This window comes from Pelmatolapia mariae, linkage group LG15, assembly GCF_036321145.2.
Source record: "Pelmatolapia mariae isolate MD_Pm_ZW linkage group LG15, Pm_UMD_F_2, whole genome shotgun sequence".
NCBI lineage: Eukaryota > Metazoa > Chordata > Actinopteri > Cichliformes > Cichlidae > Pelmatolapia > Pelmatolapia mariae.
Window position 1 is genome coordinate 7,777,021 of NC_086240.1, and position 17,711 is coordinate 7,794,731.

The 17,711-nt window shown below is 39.3% G+C and overlaps 1 protein-coding gene across 3 annotated transcripts in view; it reads right to left on the minus strand.

The window, feature by feature from the left end:
* Nucleotides 1-15,253, minus strand: part of itsn2a (intersectin 2a) — a 46,708-nt gene extending 31,455 nt beyond the window's left edge. For 2 of the 3 annotated variants that reach the window (XM_063494553.1, XM_063494551.1), the window contains exons 1-2: nt 15,148-15,253; nt 5,860-5,931 (exon numbers count right to left, since the gene is read on the minus strand). In XM_063494553.1, the coding sequence (XP_063350623.1) occupies nt 5,860-5,866 (7 nt within the window). In that variant the 5' untranslated portion in view covers nt 5,867-5,931; nt 15,148-15,253. Of the gene's footprint in view, nt 1-5,859; nt 5,932-15,045 lie in introns of all 3 variants that reach the window. The other variant, XM_063494552.1, reaches the window with a different exon arrangement.
* Nucleotides 15,254-17,711: the final 2,458 nt, after the last annotated feature.

The following is a 17,711-nucleotide window of genomic DNA, read 5'->3' on the forward strand; positions in this document are numbered from 1 at the left end:
TTCTTTTTCTTGTGTTTTTGTATTATTCTGTATTATGGTTTAGGTTCTGATTCCTTAGTTGTGCTGTTCTGATTATTATTATTATTATTATTATTATTATCATCCTTGTGTTAGTGTAGGTTTAGTTCAGTGTCTAGTCTGCGCCTGCTGTGTTTCTTGTGTTACTTTGAAAGTCCGTGTCTCATGTCAGTGTGTCTAGTTTTGCTTCCCTTGTCTTGTTAAGTCTGATTTCTCCCAGCTGCGTTTCCCTCCTGTCTCCCATTTCCTGATTACTCCAGTGCGTATTTAAGCCCTGTGTTTTCCAAGCCCTGTGTTTTTCTTGCCCTGTGTCACCTCGTTAATGTACGTTCACACCCTCATACCTGGCTGTGTGTTGTGTCTGCCTGTTAAACCTTGTTGTGATTCTTAGCCTATTTAGTTTTCTGTTCTTTTGCTGTCCAGCAATAAAAGCTGCACTCTCAGTTTAATTTTGCTGTCTTGAGCCCTGCACTTTGGTCCTCCACTCCTGCCTGCTGCACACAGATCATGACATAGGCAAGCTTTCGTGCAACATTTTTAAGTAATTTTCAAGAGGAGTTCTCTGGGACTTTACAAAGCACTTTTGTTGGTGTTGGCTGCCTTTTGTTCATTTCTCTGTCACGATTAGTCCACACTGCTTCATATTGAGGTCCAGGCTCAAACTATGACTGAGCCTTCACCAGGTTTTACAGAAGACTGTAGACACTCAGTTTTACCGCTCTCCTGACCTCCTCTGCACATACTGACAAAAATTCGAAGCAAAAATCCTAATTTGGATTCATCACTCCATCAGACCTGCTGACACTGATTTTCTAATGCAGTCTAGTTCTTGTGTAATTTGGCATACTTGAGCCTTTTCTCTCTGTTTTGCTTCCTTACGAAAGTTTTCTTGACAGCCACCCTTCCACTGAGACCAGTGAGGCTTGAGTGAACAGTACATGGATCAACAGAAGAGTCAAACACACCTTTCGGGTCAAGTCTTTGCTGGATTTTTTCCCCAATTTATCAAGGACATTTATCAAGAAATTAACTTTTAGATGCTGTTTGTCTGCTGTAGTTTTATAGGCCTACAAATGCACACCATGCTGACATATGCCAGGTTTTCAGCTAACACCTATTTGGGAATCACTTTGTTGGTGCAGAAAAACTATTTTATGCCTGTCACTGTGTCATCTCTGACATTTTTCACAGATTCAACTGAAGTCTGTAATGTGTAGACACAACACTTGTTCATAACTTGAATTGGGGGCCTTTTTTGTGATTGAATGATTCATAGGTCAGTTTTAAGCAGGTAGTCAAGTACAAGAACTGGACTGAAAAAGAGACAAAAAGCAGTCAATGTTAAAAATAAAAAATTTAAAAGACCTTCAGAAAGCCTCAAGAGCACTTTAAAAAATTACAACTAAGTCTGGCTCCTTAGAAGCAAAATATAAAGAACAGAGGGGTTGCTCAGTGTTGTGTACTGCCATGACTGAGTCAGCGTGAATCAGTGTGAGTCAGTGTACTGTGTTGTCTTCTATACCTGCTAGTAGCAGGTAATAGCAGGTATTTCTTGTTGTCATTAAATCAAGAAAGTATCCTTTTTGAAAGTCAGTGTATTCTTCACCTTCAGACATTATTGAGACCAAACACAGAAAAAAAAAATAATCACGTCCCTAACTCTTACGGAACAGGATCCACAGCAACATCATCTACACACTTTATTAAACCAACAGTACCACGGCTCACCTACTCAGCCGCCTTTACCTTGTGTGCTTTCACTTCCCCTTGTCAGCCTGTGTGCCGTTGTCTAGGTGGCTGCTAAATCCTAAGGAGACGCTCGAGTCAATACCCCAAACACCCAGCTCTCGTACTCCGAGGGAAACCACATCACTGCTTTTATAACTATTTACATATCAAACACCTCACCCGGGGAGGACAAGTTGATGGTTCAGATAACTGCATTGGATCAACAGTCTCTGCAATGCTTCGGTGTACGCACAAACACACACTCCTCCTCTACGACTGTTGCATAAAATTCACCTGTTTTTAAAATTCACTGACTAATGACTGTGCAAATGCCTCATTGCAGGCTCACTGTGTTAATGAGAGTGTAATAGCGCAAATAGCTCTGCCTCCCATATAATATGTTCCCTCGGAGGAGCTCATCATATACCGATTACATGTTTCTTGATTCTCCCCTCCGTGCCATTCAACTGGATGGGATTAAAGCGCAGAGAGAGGGTAGTTGTGCGTTTTGGGGCTCTGTTAGACTGAAAAATTAGGTGTGTAGATAAGACGCACACGCAGACACACACATTCCCTCTTAGGGGTTTTCCACAGAGGGCTTTGAGGAACAGTAACTATGTTCTGCGATCAAAGGATGAAGACAAAACACACAAACACACACACAAACACTACTGAGAACTGTGGTTCACAGAAAGGGCAAAAACGCTGAATCACCTTCAACTCGGAACAATAACAAAGACAGACACACAGAAAGCAGCTAGATAGACTTTCCTGTAATTTTTAATGCGCTCTAGAGCGATAGTTTTCTAGAGCTGAAGGTCTTTTAAAGTTTTCTTTCATTCCACTGCTTTTTCACTTCTTCAATCCAGTCCTTGTACCAGACCACTTTCACAGGAATGTTTTGTTTTTACTTGTTTTTTTTTTTAATTTGTTGTTTGCCACCTAACACTGATGTATGAATCATTGAATCACAAAAAATGGCCCCTAACTCAAGAGATGAACTAGTGTTGTGTCTACACATAATAGCCAACCTAAAACTATCTAGATGAACAGCATCTAAAACTCATGTCCTTAAGAAATAGGAAACACACCAGGCAAAGACCTGACACAGGACCTGACAGATATATCACCCCCTTCAGCTGATCCATCTACAGTTCACTGAAGAAGGGTGGCTGTCAAGACATCATTCTTAAGGAAGGCTAACAGAGAGGAATGGATATGAGGCTGAGGTATGCCAAAATATACATGAATTGGACTCTGGAGTGATGGTTCTGAGGGAATCAAGAAAGGCAGAACATGGATTGTTTACATTAGGGCTGCAACGATTCATTGAGTATTTTGAATAATTCGATTACAAAAAATTTTGGACACAAATTCTCTGCTTCAACATTTTGTTTAATGAACAGTGGAAGATGACCTTTAAAAACTTTACTGGGAAAAAGTGAGCACCCATCAACAAACTCTGACTAGAGAAAAAAAAAAAACCAAAATAGGCAACTCTGCAGCTGCTCCATCCGCTGTCATGTGTTTTCCACAGTGAAAAATCTGCAGTAATCCTCCAGAAGTTGTATTAAAATATGCAGATGAACTGTTAACTTGGTCTGACACCATGTTTAAATTATAAAGCTTGCTGAAGGCTGACGGCAGCCGTCCTTTTTTACATGGACTCGAACAGGGGTGAGTCTAAAGGGGGGCATGGTGTGCACTAGACCATATTTATTTCAAGGGGTTATAACATTTTTAGACTAAAAGTGAATTTCTATAAAATAGTCCCTCAATTAAATTGTGTTAATATTTAAAAATATAAAAATTAAAGCTTTTTTCACAGGCCAATAAAAATGTCCACGGGCCAGTAAAACTCTGAGCCACTGACCTGAGGGATTTTAGGTTGGACACTGAATTATTGTTAATATTAATTAAGGTCTACACCATCATAATGTCGTGTTTTCAGCAGCACAAAAACGTTGCATCAAAGCACAGGGCCAATTTCAGAACACTGATGTGTTCGCTTCTCCTCACTATAGCCACCATTCTCCTTTAAAGGCTTACAAAGTTACAAGGCTTACAAAGCAACACAAAGTTGCTCATTCACTTGAACACTTAAACATGCAGAAACACACGTACAAAAACTCAAAGCTTTCCAAGAAGTCAAAGTAAAGATGAACTTTTTATGACTTAGTTTTGATTGCACATTTATTTTATTTGACTTTACTTGAGAGTATTTATACATTTTTGCATTTAAGAAAATGTTTTCTTAAAAAAGAAATTTTCATATGGCACAAAGGGTTTGTTTTTTTGTTTTTTTTTTGTTTTTTTTGACAGATGAAACAAAAAACACTCAAATTTCTAAAATGAAAACCAATAATCAGGATATTTTAAAAGACCTGTATTTTTTCTGTTTTGAATATTTACTATTGCTCAATAATAAGACAAAAGTATTTCTTATCCGATTACTCGACTAATCAATGGAATAATCGATAGATTAATTGATTACTAAAATAAATGACAGCTGCAGCCCTAGTTTACAGCCATCTGTAAAACACGGTGGAGGCTCCATCATGGTTTGGGGTTGCATCTGTTGCGAGTGTCGTGTGCTTAGTTTGACGTCACATCATGTGGAGCGCACCACAGTATTTGTGGCAGTCCTGATGCTCAATCATCAAAAAGTTTATTTTGTTAATGTGAAGTAGTGTTTTCAAAGGGAGAAACAGTTTGTCACTCATCCAAGTGACTTCATCAGTCTCAGCTGACTGCAGGTTTTCCCAACGTTACAAAGAGTACATTTGCTGTGATGTCAGTTTCTTAATCATTAATATGCAAATTGTCATGACCACTGATCATTGATCAATGGCCATGAGTACCATTCACCATGTTAATGAATATACAGGATATCTGCTGCTGCTGATATCTTGGGATGAGAAATCAAACAGAGATTATGAAACTATTTTACTATCTTTTAATTCAGTCACACTTATTTTGAAAGAACCATTTTACAATTACATTATCTTTTTTTACAAAAGCTATCATTGGTTATTGAGATCTTTGAGACTCTTGCATTTCCTGATTTGAGATATTTTTTGTTCAGGAGAACACTGCAGCGGCTTCGTGCGCCTTAATGGTGAGCATAAATAGAAGTGACTGTGTCATGATACTGCGGCGGCACACGAAGCAACCAATGCGGAGGGTACAGTGGTGCCATAGCAAATATTGACTTTCAAGCTTATTAACTTTTGTTTTTACCTTATACACTGAATTTCCATGTAGGTTTGCACATGTTTCAATAAATCACTGCAACTATTTTCCATTTTCGTAGCAAAATATAAAGAAAGGACTGGTAGATCAAGGCTTTTGCATAGTACTGTATAGTGAACCAAGTGTCCTCCACAGAGAATGAAGTCCCAGTCCCTTTGTATCTGGTCAAGTTTCTGGATCGCTACTCCAACTGTGCATGCATCTTAGTCCACGGAAATCGCTTCTTTGAAACTGATGGGGTTTATAAAGATACAAAAGTCAAAGTCAGAATCAAAGCAAGACAGCAGAGTTAGTCTGGAGCGCTAAACAGGCTGCTGCTCAAATGCCTGTTTTGGTTTGACGTGCTACTACAGTGCATATAAACACCTTTAAAATTAATGAAAGACAATCCTGCCATATTACTTTAGACCGACCCTCTTTCCAGCAGGGGTTTGTACAAGCTACAGCTCAAAAACTTCCCCCCAAAAAAGTAGGATTAAAGATGGTTTTACTTAAAGCCTGAGTCTTGTCTCTGTTTGCAGATCAATATCCCATTAACATGATTTCACACCTCACACGTTACAGTCAAAACAAGCAGTCACTCGTAGCAAAAAAAAGGAGTTCAAGCTGACCAAAGCACAAAGCAGATGCACTCGAATGTTCGGTCTTGGCAGGAGGACGGCCAGAGGGAGAGATTAAAGTTTAGAAATGAGGCATAACACAAACAGCCGCTTATTGGTCTCAGACCTTTTTCTGCCCTTTAAAGTAAATTCCAGCCCTCATTATTGTCTCAGCAGAACCCCAGATCTGCCTAGCATAGACAGAGACGTTATGAGCTCAAACACATGTCCAATAAAGACAAAAAAAACAAAGTGTTCTTACCATTCATGGTTGCAGGTGGAAAGCACGGGCAGAGAGGGAAGTCCTCTACTCAGCTGGCGAGCCCTCAGACATCTGCAGAGAAAGAGCAAGAGAGAGAGAGAGATGTGAGTGTGTTATGTGTGCATTTGAGTGTGTGTGTGTCACGAAGCAAGGGGGGTATAAGTGAGGAATGCAAGCAATGCAAGTGTGAATGGGGAAGACGGCAGAAATGATACACATCCATGCAGGAGCAAAAAAAAAAGAGAAAAAAAATCAGCTCCTTGTTAACAAAGCAAGGAAGGCAGATCATTCAATGGCCAACATGGTGAGGGATGACAGAGGAGGGGAAGAGGCAGAGGAGGGGAAAATGAAAAGGATGGGGACCAAATAACAGAGAAGGGCTACAGACAATGCCAGCACGGAGCAGTACACAAGAAGAGGACAGACAGCTGAAGAATAGAACTGGGGGAAGAAATGATAGTGGTCTGGGAGAAAGGCTGCTTTTATTACTGCCTGCTCTGAGATTACAGATGGTGGCTGTGTTTTGGAAATCTTGATGTATCAGCTTGTTTATTTTGTCTGTGACATTTTGCTTTCTATGTATCTCGTTTGCATAGTATGTAATAATACACATTTCTGGACCTTAATAAGGCGTATGGATGCTCTTAGACAAATATTTGTGTTTTACTGAGACAAATATAGATATATGACCCTAATAAAGCAAGTACAGTTTGAAAACAATAAGAATTTATCACTGTTTTGGGAGCAGTCAGCATCTAAAGTGGTATGCCAACAGGGAGCCTGGCCCATCTGATGAGATTAATTGTTGGGATCTTTGGCATAGTCCCAGGAGCAGATAAGCCCATGCAGGTAACATGGAAAACTAGCTTTATGTGTATGTGGTTTGATCCACTCATAAACATTGTTTGTGTAAGGTATGTTTGGAGGACTAAAAGTTAGGCTTTCAAGTAGGGCTGTTCGATTTAACGATATATATCGGATGACGATATGAAAATATTACGCTATCGTTTGTTTCGTGGTGTCACAAAATAAACAGTTCTGGTGGTTATTGTAGAATTTCTTAAAGTTCTCTCTTTCTCTTATATTTAATATAACCACACTACAAAAGAACAAGCGACTGTTTTTATGCGACGGTAAAACCATTGCGTGGCTCCGCCATCCGCTTGTTTATTTTCCACATAAACCTTTCACAATAAAGCTGAAGATCCTGTTGAGATTTTTCAAAATAAACTGAATCACGTGAAAAAGTATGCAGAGTATTTACAGATGAGAAGCTAAAAAGAGCCGCCAGGTGCTAAAAAAAAAATCAACCTTAGAACAGGCTTTTCCCCGCAGCATGTCATGTAATAAATACTTTAGACATACGTTTTAACTTACCGTATGTCTAAAAATGTATAGTTTCATGCGTTGGTCAAATCACTCAATGCCCAGCTGAAAACACTTCACACAAGTCGAGTTGCCTGAGATTCACAGAATTTACAGAAAATGTAAAAATTTTGTGATATATATCGTTGTCGGGACGATAAATGTTTTATATCGAGATATGAGATTTTGGTCATATCGCACAGCCCTACTTTCAAGCCTACGAAACCAGCTGCTAAGCATGGTGGTGTTAGCATCACGCTCTGGGGCTATTTTGCTGCCACTGGTACAATGCACAAATTTGATGAAATAATGAAGAAGGAGGACTACCTCTAGATTCTTCAACTTCACCGGAAATCAACAGCTGGATGGTTGAAACTTGGACACGACTGGGTGTTCCAACAGGAACCCAAACACAAATCAAATCTGGTTTTGGGATAGATAAAGCAGACTAACATCAAGCTTCTGGAATAACAATCTGAAAGCCCCGACCCCACCATATTGAAAATTTTTATACTATACTTCAAAGCCAGGTCTATGTTAGAAAACAATAATTAAAAGCCCCAAATTACCACGACATTTAAGCTTATTTTGCATATAAACCACACCTATAGGTAGCAACTCTTTCAATCTTGTTGTTAAGATTCTGTTAGCTGCTCCACTTCACTCCATCCATTGCCTCCATATTTCCTCTCATTTCTCTTTGCGTGCCTATAGCTAACAGGCAATGTTTCTCCTCATCACTTGTGATTCTTGTCAGGTCTAAGCAATCTCCTTTTTTGCTTTCACTAAGTCCTTCCATCACAACTTTTTCCTCACTTCACCTCTCACTCTGTCTTTTTTATTTCAACTCCGCTGTTTCTTATTCATCATTCATTCAAAGGTATCTCTTATGATTCCCACATAGTTTCTTTCCACTCTTACTCCCCTTCCGTTCTTATTACACTATTGCTCCATCATTTGCTTCCCTGTTTTTGTGTGAATTCCTGGAGGGGAGACTGTGGCTATCTTGTAGTATAAATCACTGTCTGCACATGCCGGCACTGCCAATTACTTAAGAGCAATGAACAGCCCACTGAGGCTTATGCTTCGGTATATTTCGAGCGTCTGCGCCAACGGCTCCGTGCAAACTCGCGCATATACAACATAGGCAACAAATAATTCACGCGCACTAGCAAACAATACTGACATTTATGAACTAAATTCCCAATTTTATGAAAAAAATACCAACTAAAATAGAAACACAGGAAGCAGTTACAGGAAAACAATTGTTTTATAGTGAATGGAGGCTGACACAAACTGGCTTCTGGGGATGAGTGATGATATAGATTTTAGGGAGTAAAATAATGGGGCTAATCTTTAGCAATGGATTTCACAAACTAGCTCCTTACAGCATGTTAAACAGTACAGTCAGAGTATGATCATCTTTTTCTGCATTACACTCTGCAATAGAATGGTCTTTGCATCAGCGCATTTCAGATAACATGTACACACCAATATTTGTCAGTTCTATCAAAAGCAGAAATATCGAATTAACAAAAGAATTCATATTCATGTATCAATGCAGAAGTAATTTTTTGTCATTTATTTGTATGCTTGTAAGTTTTCTACAAGGGCATTTAACTAAATATCTGGATGCAACGCAAAAAATGCAAACCTTTATACAAGTCTTACAGTTAGATCTATAACTAAAAGTCAGAGTCAATGTTATCGTCAGTTTTGCAATAAGATAAGATAAGATAAGATAACCTTTATTAGTCCCACACGTGGGAAATTTGTTTTGTCACAGCAGGAAGTGGACAGTGCAAAAGTTATGAAGCAAAAATTAGAATAAAATAAAATAAGAATAAATACAGTATACAACTGTACAGAATAGAATAAAATAAAATACTATATACAGTAGAATAAAATAGAATAAAATATGCAATAAAATAAAAATAGAATACAAGTTCTATATACAACTCAGTAAAAATACAACGATGCCAGAAAAGATTATTGCACATTAGTGTTATTGCACATGTGTGAATGTGTGTGTTGATCAGTTGGAGTCTTTGTTGTGGAGTCTGACAGCAGTGGGGAGGAAAGACCTGCGAAATCTCTCCGTCCCACACCGTGGGTGCCGCAGTCTCCCACTGAAGGAGCTGCTCAGTGCTGTCACAGTCTCATGCATGGGGTGGGAGATGTTGTCCAACAGGGATGACAGCTTAGCCACCATTCTCCTGTCACTCACCACCTCCAATGGGTCCAGAGGGCATCCTAGAACAGAGCTGGCCCTTCGGATCAGCCTGTTCAGTCTCTTCCTGTCCCCAGAAGAGATGCTGCCACCCCAATATGTACAGGACTAACACAGGATCGAAATCCCATAGTGTACAAGAGAGCTATGGAACTATGAGAAACAGATAAATATGAAGCATGCAAGATTGTGTCGAAATATTATTAAAGCTATACACATTACTGTAGTTCTTTGTATAAAAATATGTGAGTATATGTGTATTATGCACATTACTGCCATCTATGTACATTACATTGTGCAAAATAAGGGACCACATCAATATGAGACTGAATGTGTATTTTAAATCAAACAAACAATATGTAATTTCAGCTTTAATTAAAGCGTATTGCAAGCGTATTGCATTCGAATTATTTAAGAATTACAGCCATTTTTATACACATTTCCCTGAGCCTTAACAGTAATTGGATAAATCGATAGGTAGATCTGGAGTTGATTCCAATTGCTGAACTTGTATTTGGTAACCATTCAGTAAAAGTATGAATATGAGGTCCAGAGAGACATCAGTGCAAGTGAGGGAGGCTATCATTAGGCTGGAAAACCAGAGAGAGAGACAGATAGCAAGAATCAACAATCTGGTACATTCTTAAATAGGATGAATGCACTGGTTAGCTCAGCAACACCGAAATGCCTGAAATACCACAGAATTATTTCCATGGTTCTCAACAGCTTCACAACAACTTACAGTACCAATGCAAGAAAACTCTCAGGGAGGCACAAACTCCATAAACAACCCAAGTGTTTCTCACATCAAAGAAAAAGGATATTCTTCAATGGTCAATCAGTCACCTGATCTCAACACAACACGGCATACTTTTTAGTTACTGAAGTTGAAGCTGAATACAGAGGCCGACAAACAAGCAGCAACTGAAGGTGGCTCCAGTAAAGGCCTGATAAAGTATCTTAAAGGACCACACACAGCATTTGGTGATGCCCGTGGGTTTTAGACTTCAGACAGTTATTAACTGCTAAATATTCTCCCCAAAAGTATTTAAAGCAATCCCCATGTTTAAAATTATTTTATTTGGACCAATTTCTTTTGAGTCTCTAAAAATGGGGGACCGTGCTTTTGCTAGATCCATTAAAGACAAAAGTCTGCACTTTAATCAAATGTTGATTGTCTGACTTAAAATCCAGTGTGGTGGTATACAGATGCAAAATTACAACAAAGAATATGTGTCATTGTCCAAAAACATATGGACCTGACTGCAGCTTGTTCCACAAGCCTGAACATGACAACCCATGGGTTGTGTGGGAAGTTTTATTTAACAAAACAAAACAAAACAAAAAACGAGATATAGTCTAGATATTATATTCTGGCACAAACTGCCTGTACATAGAAAATGCAGCTCGCCTTTACAGCAACACTTTGCGATTAAGCTTGAAGAAACACATTGTGCTGTACTTGCATGCCTCTTTTCAGTTCAGTGACTTTCTGGAGCCTCTGTTCCCTATCTATGACTCATCTTTGCTGGTGTGTGGATTCAAGCATCAAAATGATGATGCAAATTATGTTCTTTGGAAGTAAAAAAAAAGAAAGAAAAGAAAGTGAATACATGGACCTCTCTTTACACCCAGTAAAGATTTACAGTGCTCAGTCTCCCACTTCACTTGAAATGATCTCACTTTTCCTTGTTGTTGCCATCTGTTGAAACTGTGTGGCTAACTCATCACCATGTACTAAAACCTCATCAGTGTCTCACCCGAGATGAGGTCCTATAAGTAATGAAATATTCTTTTAACACATATATACACAGAAAGTTGGCAGTTTCCTCATCTATGTGTATGTGTCTGTGTGTGTGTACATGTACACTCGTGGAAAAAATAATGTCTTCAAAGTATTCTATGCAATCTTCTAAGAAAAACTAAGTATCCCTCATGATTAGGGATGCCATAGTGATCTGGTGCTTAGCACTGTTATTTTCATATGCAGTCTGGTTGCTGCCTTTCTGTGTGGAGTTTATTCTATCCAGGTACTCTGGTATCCTCCCCAGTCCCATACACAGGGTTAGAGTAATTAGTGAATCTAAATTGGCCACAGGTGTGAATGGTTGTCTTTCTCCATATTTAAGCCCTGTGACAGAATGGTGACCTATCCAGGGTGTCCCCTGCCTCTCTCCCTATGACAGCTAACATAGACTCCCCTAACACATTCTAGGGATCTTTGAATAACTCATTCATTTATTCACAGCGCCTTTAATGTCCCACTACAGCATTTAAACCAGTTCTGGACTTCTGGACTGGGCCACGACTGGGCCATCGCAACACCTTGAATCTTTTCTTTTCAGCCGCTCTGCTGTAGATTTGCTGCTGTGTTTGGGATCACTGTCCTGCTGCATCAGTCAAAATTCAGCTGTCAGACAGATGGGCTCCCATTTGACTCTAGAATACTTTAGTATACAGAGGAGTTCATGGTCAACTCAGTGACTGCAAGGTACCCAGGACCTGTGGCTACAAAATAAGCCCAAATCATCACCTCTGCACCACCATGCTCGACCATTGGTATGAGAGGAGAGGTTTGTGCTGATATGCTGTGTTTGGTTTTCTCCAAACATGGTGCTGTGCATTATGGCCAAACATTTCCACTTTGGTCTTGTCTGTCCAAGGAACATTGTTCCAGAAGTCTTGTCTAAGTCTAAGCTATGCTGCCATATTCCTTTTAGAGACTTTCTCCTGGCAACGCCTCCAAAAAAAGCCATACTTCTACAGTCTTTTTCTAACTGTACTCTCACAAACGTTAACACCTAACATGCTAACTGCGGCCTGTATGGTCTGAGATGATGTGTCACTGTGTTAACAAACAACTGAACTGCCAAAACGTCTGCCTCAGAGGTGCTCACACTTGATGATCATCAATTAATCAAGTGCATTGGATTAGCACCACCTAGCTGCTTCTTACCCTCTTAAATGCTCTTAAAGGATGTACTTAGATTTTCCCAGGACTGCACAGAGTCCTGTGCAAACTTTCCTTTTCACATGGCTCTATGCTATTTGCGTGTACCTAACACTTCCATGTGCAAACATGTATAGGCCTTTAACAGAGTCTCATCCACCCTTATACACAACCCTGTACCCTGAGGTGTACCTGGTGTCAAATATAACAATATCTCCCGTTGGCTAGGTTAGAGAGACTCCACTGTTTAAACAGGACATGCTATATCCTGGATAACAACGGCACTGAATCAACAAAAGAGGAAAGAGGACACCCTCTACATCAACAGTGACTGTACCTGCACAGGTTCACAACAAAATGGTACACTGATTGAAGTCCCTTGGATGTCTGAAAATAACTTTAAAATGTCATTATGCGTCTTTGATTTGATTTACCTTGCAGCTCGGCCCCTGCTGGTATGGCAGATGTAGTGGAGAGAAACACAGTCATCTCACAATGCTACTTCAAATCATGCCAGATCCCCAAATGAACTTTTGGACACGAAATACTACAAAAATAATCATGACGGAAAATAAACCATTAAAAATTTGAGCATAGAACAAATTACTTTGCAGCGCAAGTTTAGTTCTAGTTTTGGCATCTTTAAGAAGCAAATGAAGAACAAATGGCACACACTATTTTCATACTTACACAGGTTGATGTTGCAAAGCCAGCAGTCAAAGGAAAGTGTGTACCGCTAGCCTTGATGTTACACTGATGTTTAAAAATAACATTGCATTAAACATTTTGAAAGTTTCTAATATGAGGAATAAGACATAAATCCTTTCAGGGCCAGCAGCGCTGAGGAACAAAATGAATCAAAGAACCTTTGACTCTGCCCAGCATGCTGATTGACACCTGTGTGCACCACACTGGACCGGTCTGACGTGAATATCAATGTTTCGGCCTGTGTGCGCGGAGTGTGTCCAACACACCCTCCTCACACAGAGGGGGACCCTGTTCTAGCGGACACAGCCCAGGAAGCTTTGCGAAGCCTGAGGAAGAAAGAAGCCTGTGTGCATGCGTGTGTCCTGTGTGCATGTGCTGGTATTTTCCTCCTATTCACAAGAGAGCAGTAATGCCTTGACAGAGACACACACACAAACGCACACATGCCACACACCTTCCCCCCAGTGTGCTGCAGGTGAAAATCGGGGACGCTTCCGACAGAAGAATCATTCTAATCCTTTTGGTACATTTATGGGTCAGCTCAATGAAATGATTCACCTTTTTTTTTTTTTTAACTTCCTGTACACTCCCCCCACCCCCTGACAGTGAAAAACACACACTCAGCAGCACCTCCAACCTCACCTTCTTCACCACATACTTAAGACACAATAATAATAATAATAATAATTATAATAATGCCAAATTAACCTCAATGCAGCATCCATGCCACTGTAACTGCTATATGAGAATGGACTCTGAAGCACATCAGGTTCCTCTTTCACCACACCAGTGAACACGCTGGTGTATTGTACACTTATGTGAACGTGTGGATATTACGCAACGCTTTAAGTCTCGGCAGGTGGATATGCAACAGTCCCTTCTGGGATAAAGCACAGATGTCACAGAAATTGCAGTCACATGGACTTTGCCACTTCAGCAAAGAAAGTCTCCTCGTTCTGTTTTCACTGAGGGCAGCAGAACACACACATAAACACACGCACACACAAAGCAATCTCTATAATTAGTCTTTGCTGCAGTGATTCAACACGTACGTGCATAAACATCCAAAGCTGCGCCAGTCATCTCATATATAAGAATGGAAATTCCCACCTTTGCTAAACTATTAAACAGCTGATGACACTTTTTTCTATCAGGAAAAATGAAGATAACAAACGCATTTGACGGGCTTCGAACTGGAGGCCCTCCTCGTGTTATATTTTCCATCTTTTAACAGAGGAAGCGCCAAATGTAAGTCACCTTTTAGGAAAATTGCCGGGCCTAAGAAGGTGAGCACAGACACCCAGCAGACCGTTAAAGTGACTTTGAGAAATATCACATAGATTTTCTCCCTCAGGTTAAACACAGCAGTAATTTTCAGCATGTTTAATAGTCACGGGGAAGCATGTCATTTCCTTTAAGTAGTACCTGAAGGAACACAGGAATAACCTTTGGAGTTACACCTTTTATCATAAAAACAATATGTCATTCCCTGCTTGTTGTTGTTGCACATAGTATATATATTATTAGACAGTATATATCTAATAATATACATAGATAATTATATTATCTTGACAAAAGACTAGTAATTTAAAGCCTAAATCTATTTTGACTGCTTTAAAAAATTAATTTCTCTTTAAATCCAGGTTAGTTTTCCTTTTCCTCTTCTCTGCCTTATTCAAACAAGCAAAATTAATGAGTAAACAGTGAAAAGATCTGAAGAACCAGTTTTCAGCCATATGGGGTGCTCTTCATCCATAACGGAGACAAAAGACTAGCACTAGTGGCTCAGAGACAGGTTTGAGAGCTCCACATATTTTCAGGATGAAACATTATCAACGGGCAGTACTGCAGGTAGACAAACCTCGTTGTTAATACGCTGCACTGCCTCGCCTTTTTAAATGCTGGGTTTAATAAAGCAGGACATCCCACTTACCTTGAAAGAACAGGTAGAGGGGAAGAAAATCTTCAGCGACAGTATCCAGCAAGTCATGCATTTTGTTCGGTATAAGCGTGGTAATGATTTCTATTCTTTTACCTGTTGCGGTAGAATAGCGGTGCTGATCGGCATCCAGGCTGACGATCCAGCTACTGAAGAGGGGAGGATCGATCCAGCAGCCGGGCGGGTGTGGACTGGAAATGGGCGTCTTCAGTTCCAAGAGTCAAGCTACGCGGAAGTGCGCGGAAGACTTCCGGCTTTGTCTTTCAAAAATAAAACTCAAAAGGGAACGAACTACTGTTCAACTCCTTGAGATGTACAGTGCTCTGCAAAAGTTTTAAGCATATTTTTCTAGGAGAATATGAAATAAGTAGAGAGATTTATGGAAACGGACATAGACACATAGAAAAAGAGAGGCAAAAACCACCTTAATGACCATCTTCTATAAACATATTCTATATTCTTCAGCCCTCTCTCAGGCAAGCCTTCTTGTCATTTCTTTAATAATAATTATCCAGGCTTATTGAAGAACATTCATAGCTCTTTCTTTGGATTTTGGCTTTCTTTTCTTCTATTCTCCATCAAGATGATCCCACATTGCTTCAGTATTGTCCACCTCCAAGCTCTGGGGAGGCCAATCCATGATTGATAGTGTTCCATTGTGTGTTTTTCTATCCACATATGCTTTTATTGCATTGGGAGTGTGTTTGGGATCATTTTCAAGCTGACAAATTAACCCGTTACCAGTCCAGATTGCATAACATGGTAGATCAAAATCTGACTGTACCTTTCTGCATTCATAATCACATCAATTCTGACAGGATCCCTAACCCCACTGGCCAAACCTCTCAAATTTGGAATTATTAAGTAACCTAGCTAGGATTTTTAACTGATTTTCAGTCCAGATCTTGCATAATCTGGTATACTTCAGTTTTTTCTCCCTTGTTCCCTTCCTTAAGAATTGCTTCTTGGGAGCCACTCATCCACTAAGACAATTTCTGATGACACTTCTGTAAACAGTAGATGATCATTTTTCAGGTGCTGTGTTTGACCTTAAGTACATAACTTTCAGATATGGTTCATCAGCTGTACATAGTCTTTTTTTAAGTCTTCTTGTTTTCTATTAGTCCTTTAGTTATCCAGGTAAAAATCTCATTGAGGTTAAAAATCTCATTTCCAAGAGAGACCTGACATTCTTCTTTTGTCCTCCAATTGTCCAGTTTCTTCAAATGTTTTAAGGACACCATGCATACCATGGTGAAATATGCCAAGTTTTAAGTAATAGTTCTTTGGGAACCACCTTGTTGGAGCAAAGATACTATTTTATCCCTGTCAAACTGATTTACCTTTGGCATTTTTTGTGCATCCAACAAAAGAAATGGGAACAAATTATGTTTTTATGACTAGCTTTTAGTAACAAAGTACATAAATATTCAATTTAAAAGGGGTTGCTATAGTTCAATAGCACTGACTGCAAGAAATTCTCAGTTCTTGGAAGCAAACTATCTCGAGACTTTTGCACAATACTGTAGATGGGTGACTAATTAAATGAAGAACTTTCACACTCCGCCCCTATTGAACTCTTAGATGTAAGGTTGTCCTGAAAGATTAGGTTTATCCAAAGGTGACACATTTCCATTCTGATGAGAGTGGTGGCTCAGTCCGCATTCTGCAAAACCTCACTAAATGCTTTGCTGTGCATTAATGAAGTCAAGCATTAGGCCAGGGAATTTCTTTAGGAACAACGATGAGCATCCCTCCAGTAGCGTCCCAGAATCAGGGAATTTTGAAGGGAAAATTTAAGTATGCCTATGTTATGCAGTTTTCTGCTCTTGCTTTATATTTTTATATACTTTATTACCTTTACTTAAGTAAAATGTCTAAATACTCCAGCCCCCCACCCTCTACTAAACCATTATCCAAAGATTACATTAGAATCTTTGGCTCTAGCTCCACTTCTCACATTAATCTATAATAGGTCACAAGGCTGCACATAAGCCTGAAAGTTGTTATCTATACCAGTCTTCCACACTGATTATGTCTTGCAGTAGACATTTGTGTCTTGCTCACAAATCACTTTTTTCTTTCATTTGTCACCTGTATGTTGGATTTTCAGCCACTTATATTAGTAATAATCAAAATCTACAAACAACTTATACAAAACATAACAGAGTGGCACCCCAACAGACAATTTAGTGATTTGTCTTTTTGAATTTTTTATTTTAGTGAACTGGGGATAGAATTGCTTTTTAAAATCCCTATAGCCATGTAGAAAAAGTCTTTTGCTCACTTTTCTTTTAATGGTTATATGGTTTGTAGAGGAGCACCACCAACAGCCCAATTTTGGCATTACATCAAAATCATACACCAAGTCTAATCTTTAAGCCTCTAATATGAAAATTTCAGCTACAATTAAATATGCAATACTTAGCAAATGGGTTAGACACATACACAAGAAAACACAAATATTCAGGAAACCTGACAAAAACTTGTTTAAAAGTAAATATTATATTGTTGTTAATTAGGCACACTGGACTTCAGTAAGAAACCGATCAAGCATAACATTTAAACACCAAGGCTATTTTTTTGGGTCGGGAATACAAGTATTAATCACCAACACCTTACATTGGTTAGCGAGCTAAAAAATTTGCTCGCCACTGTAA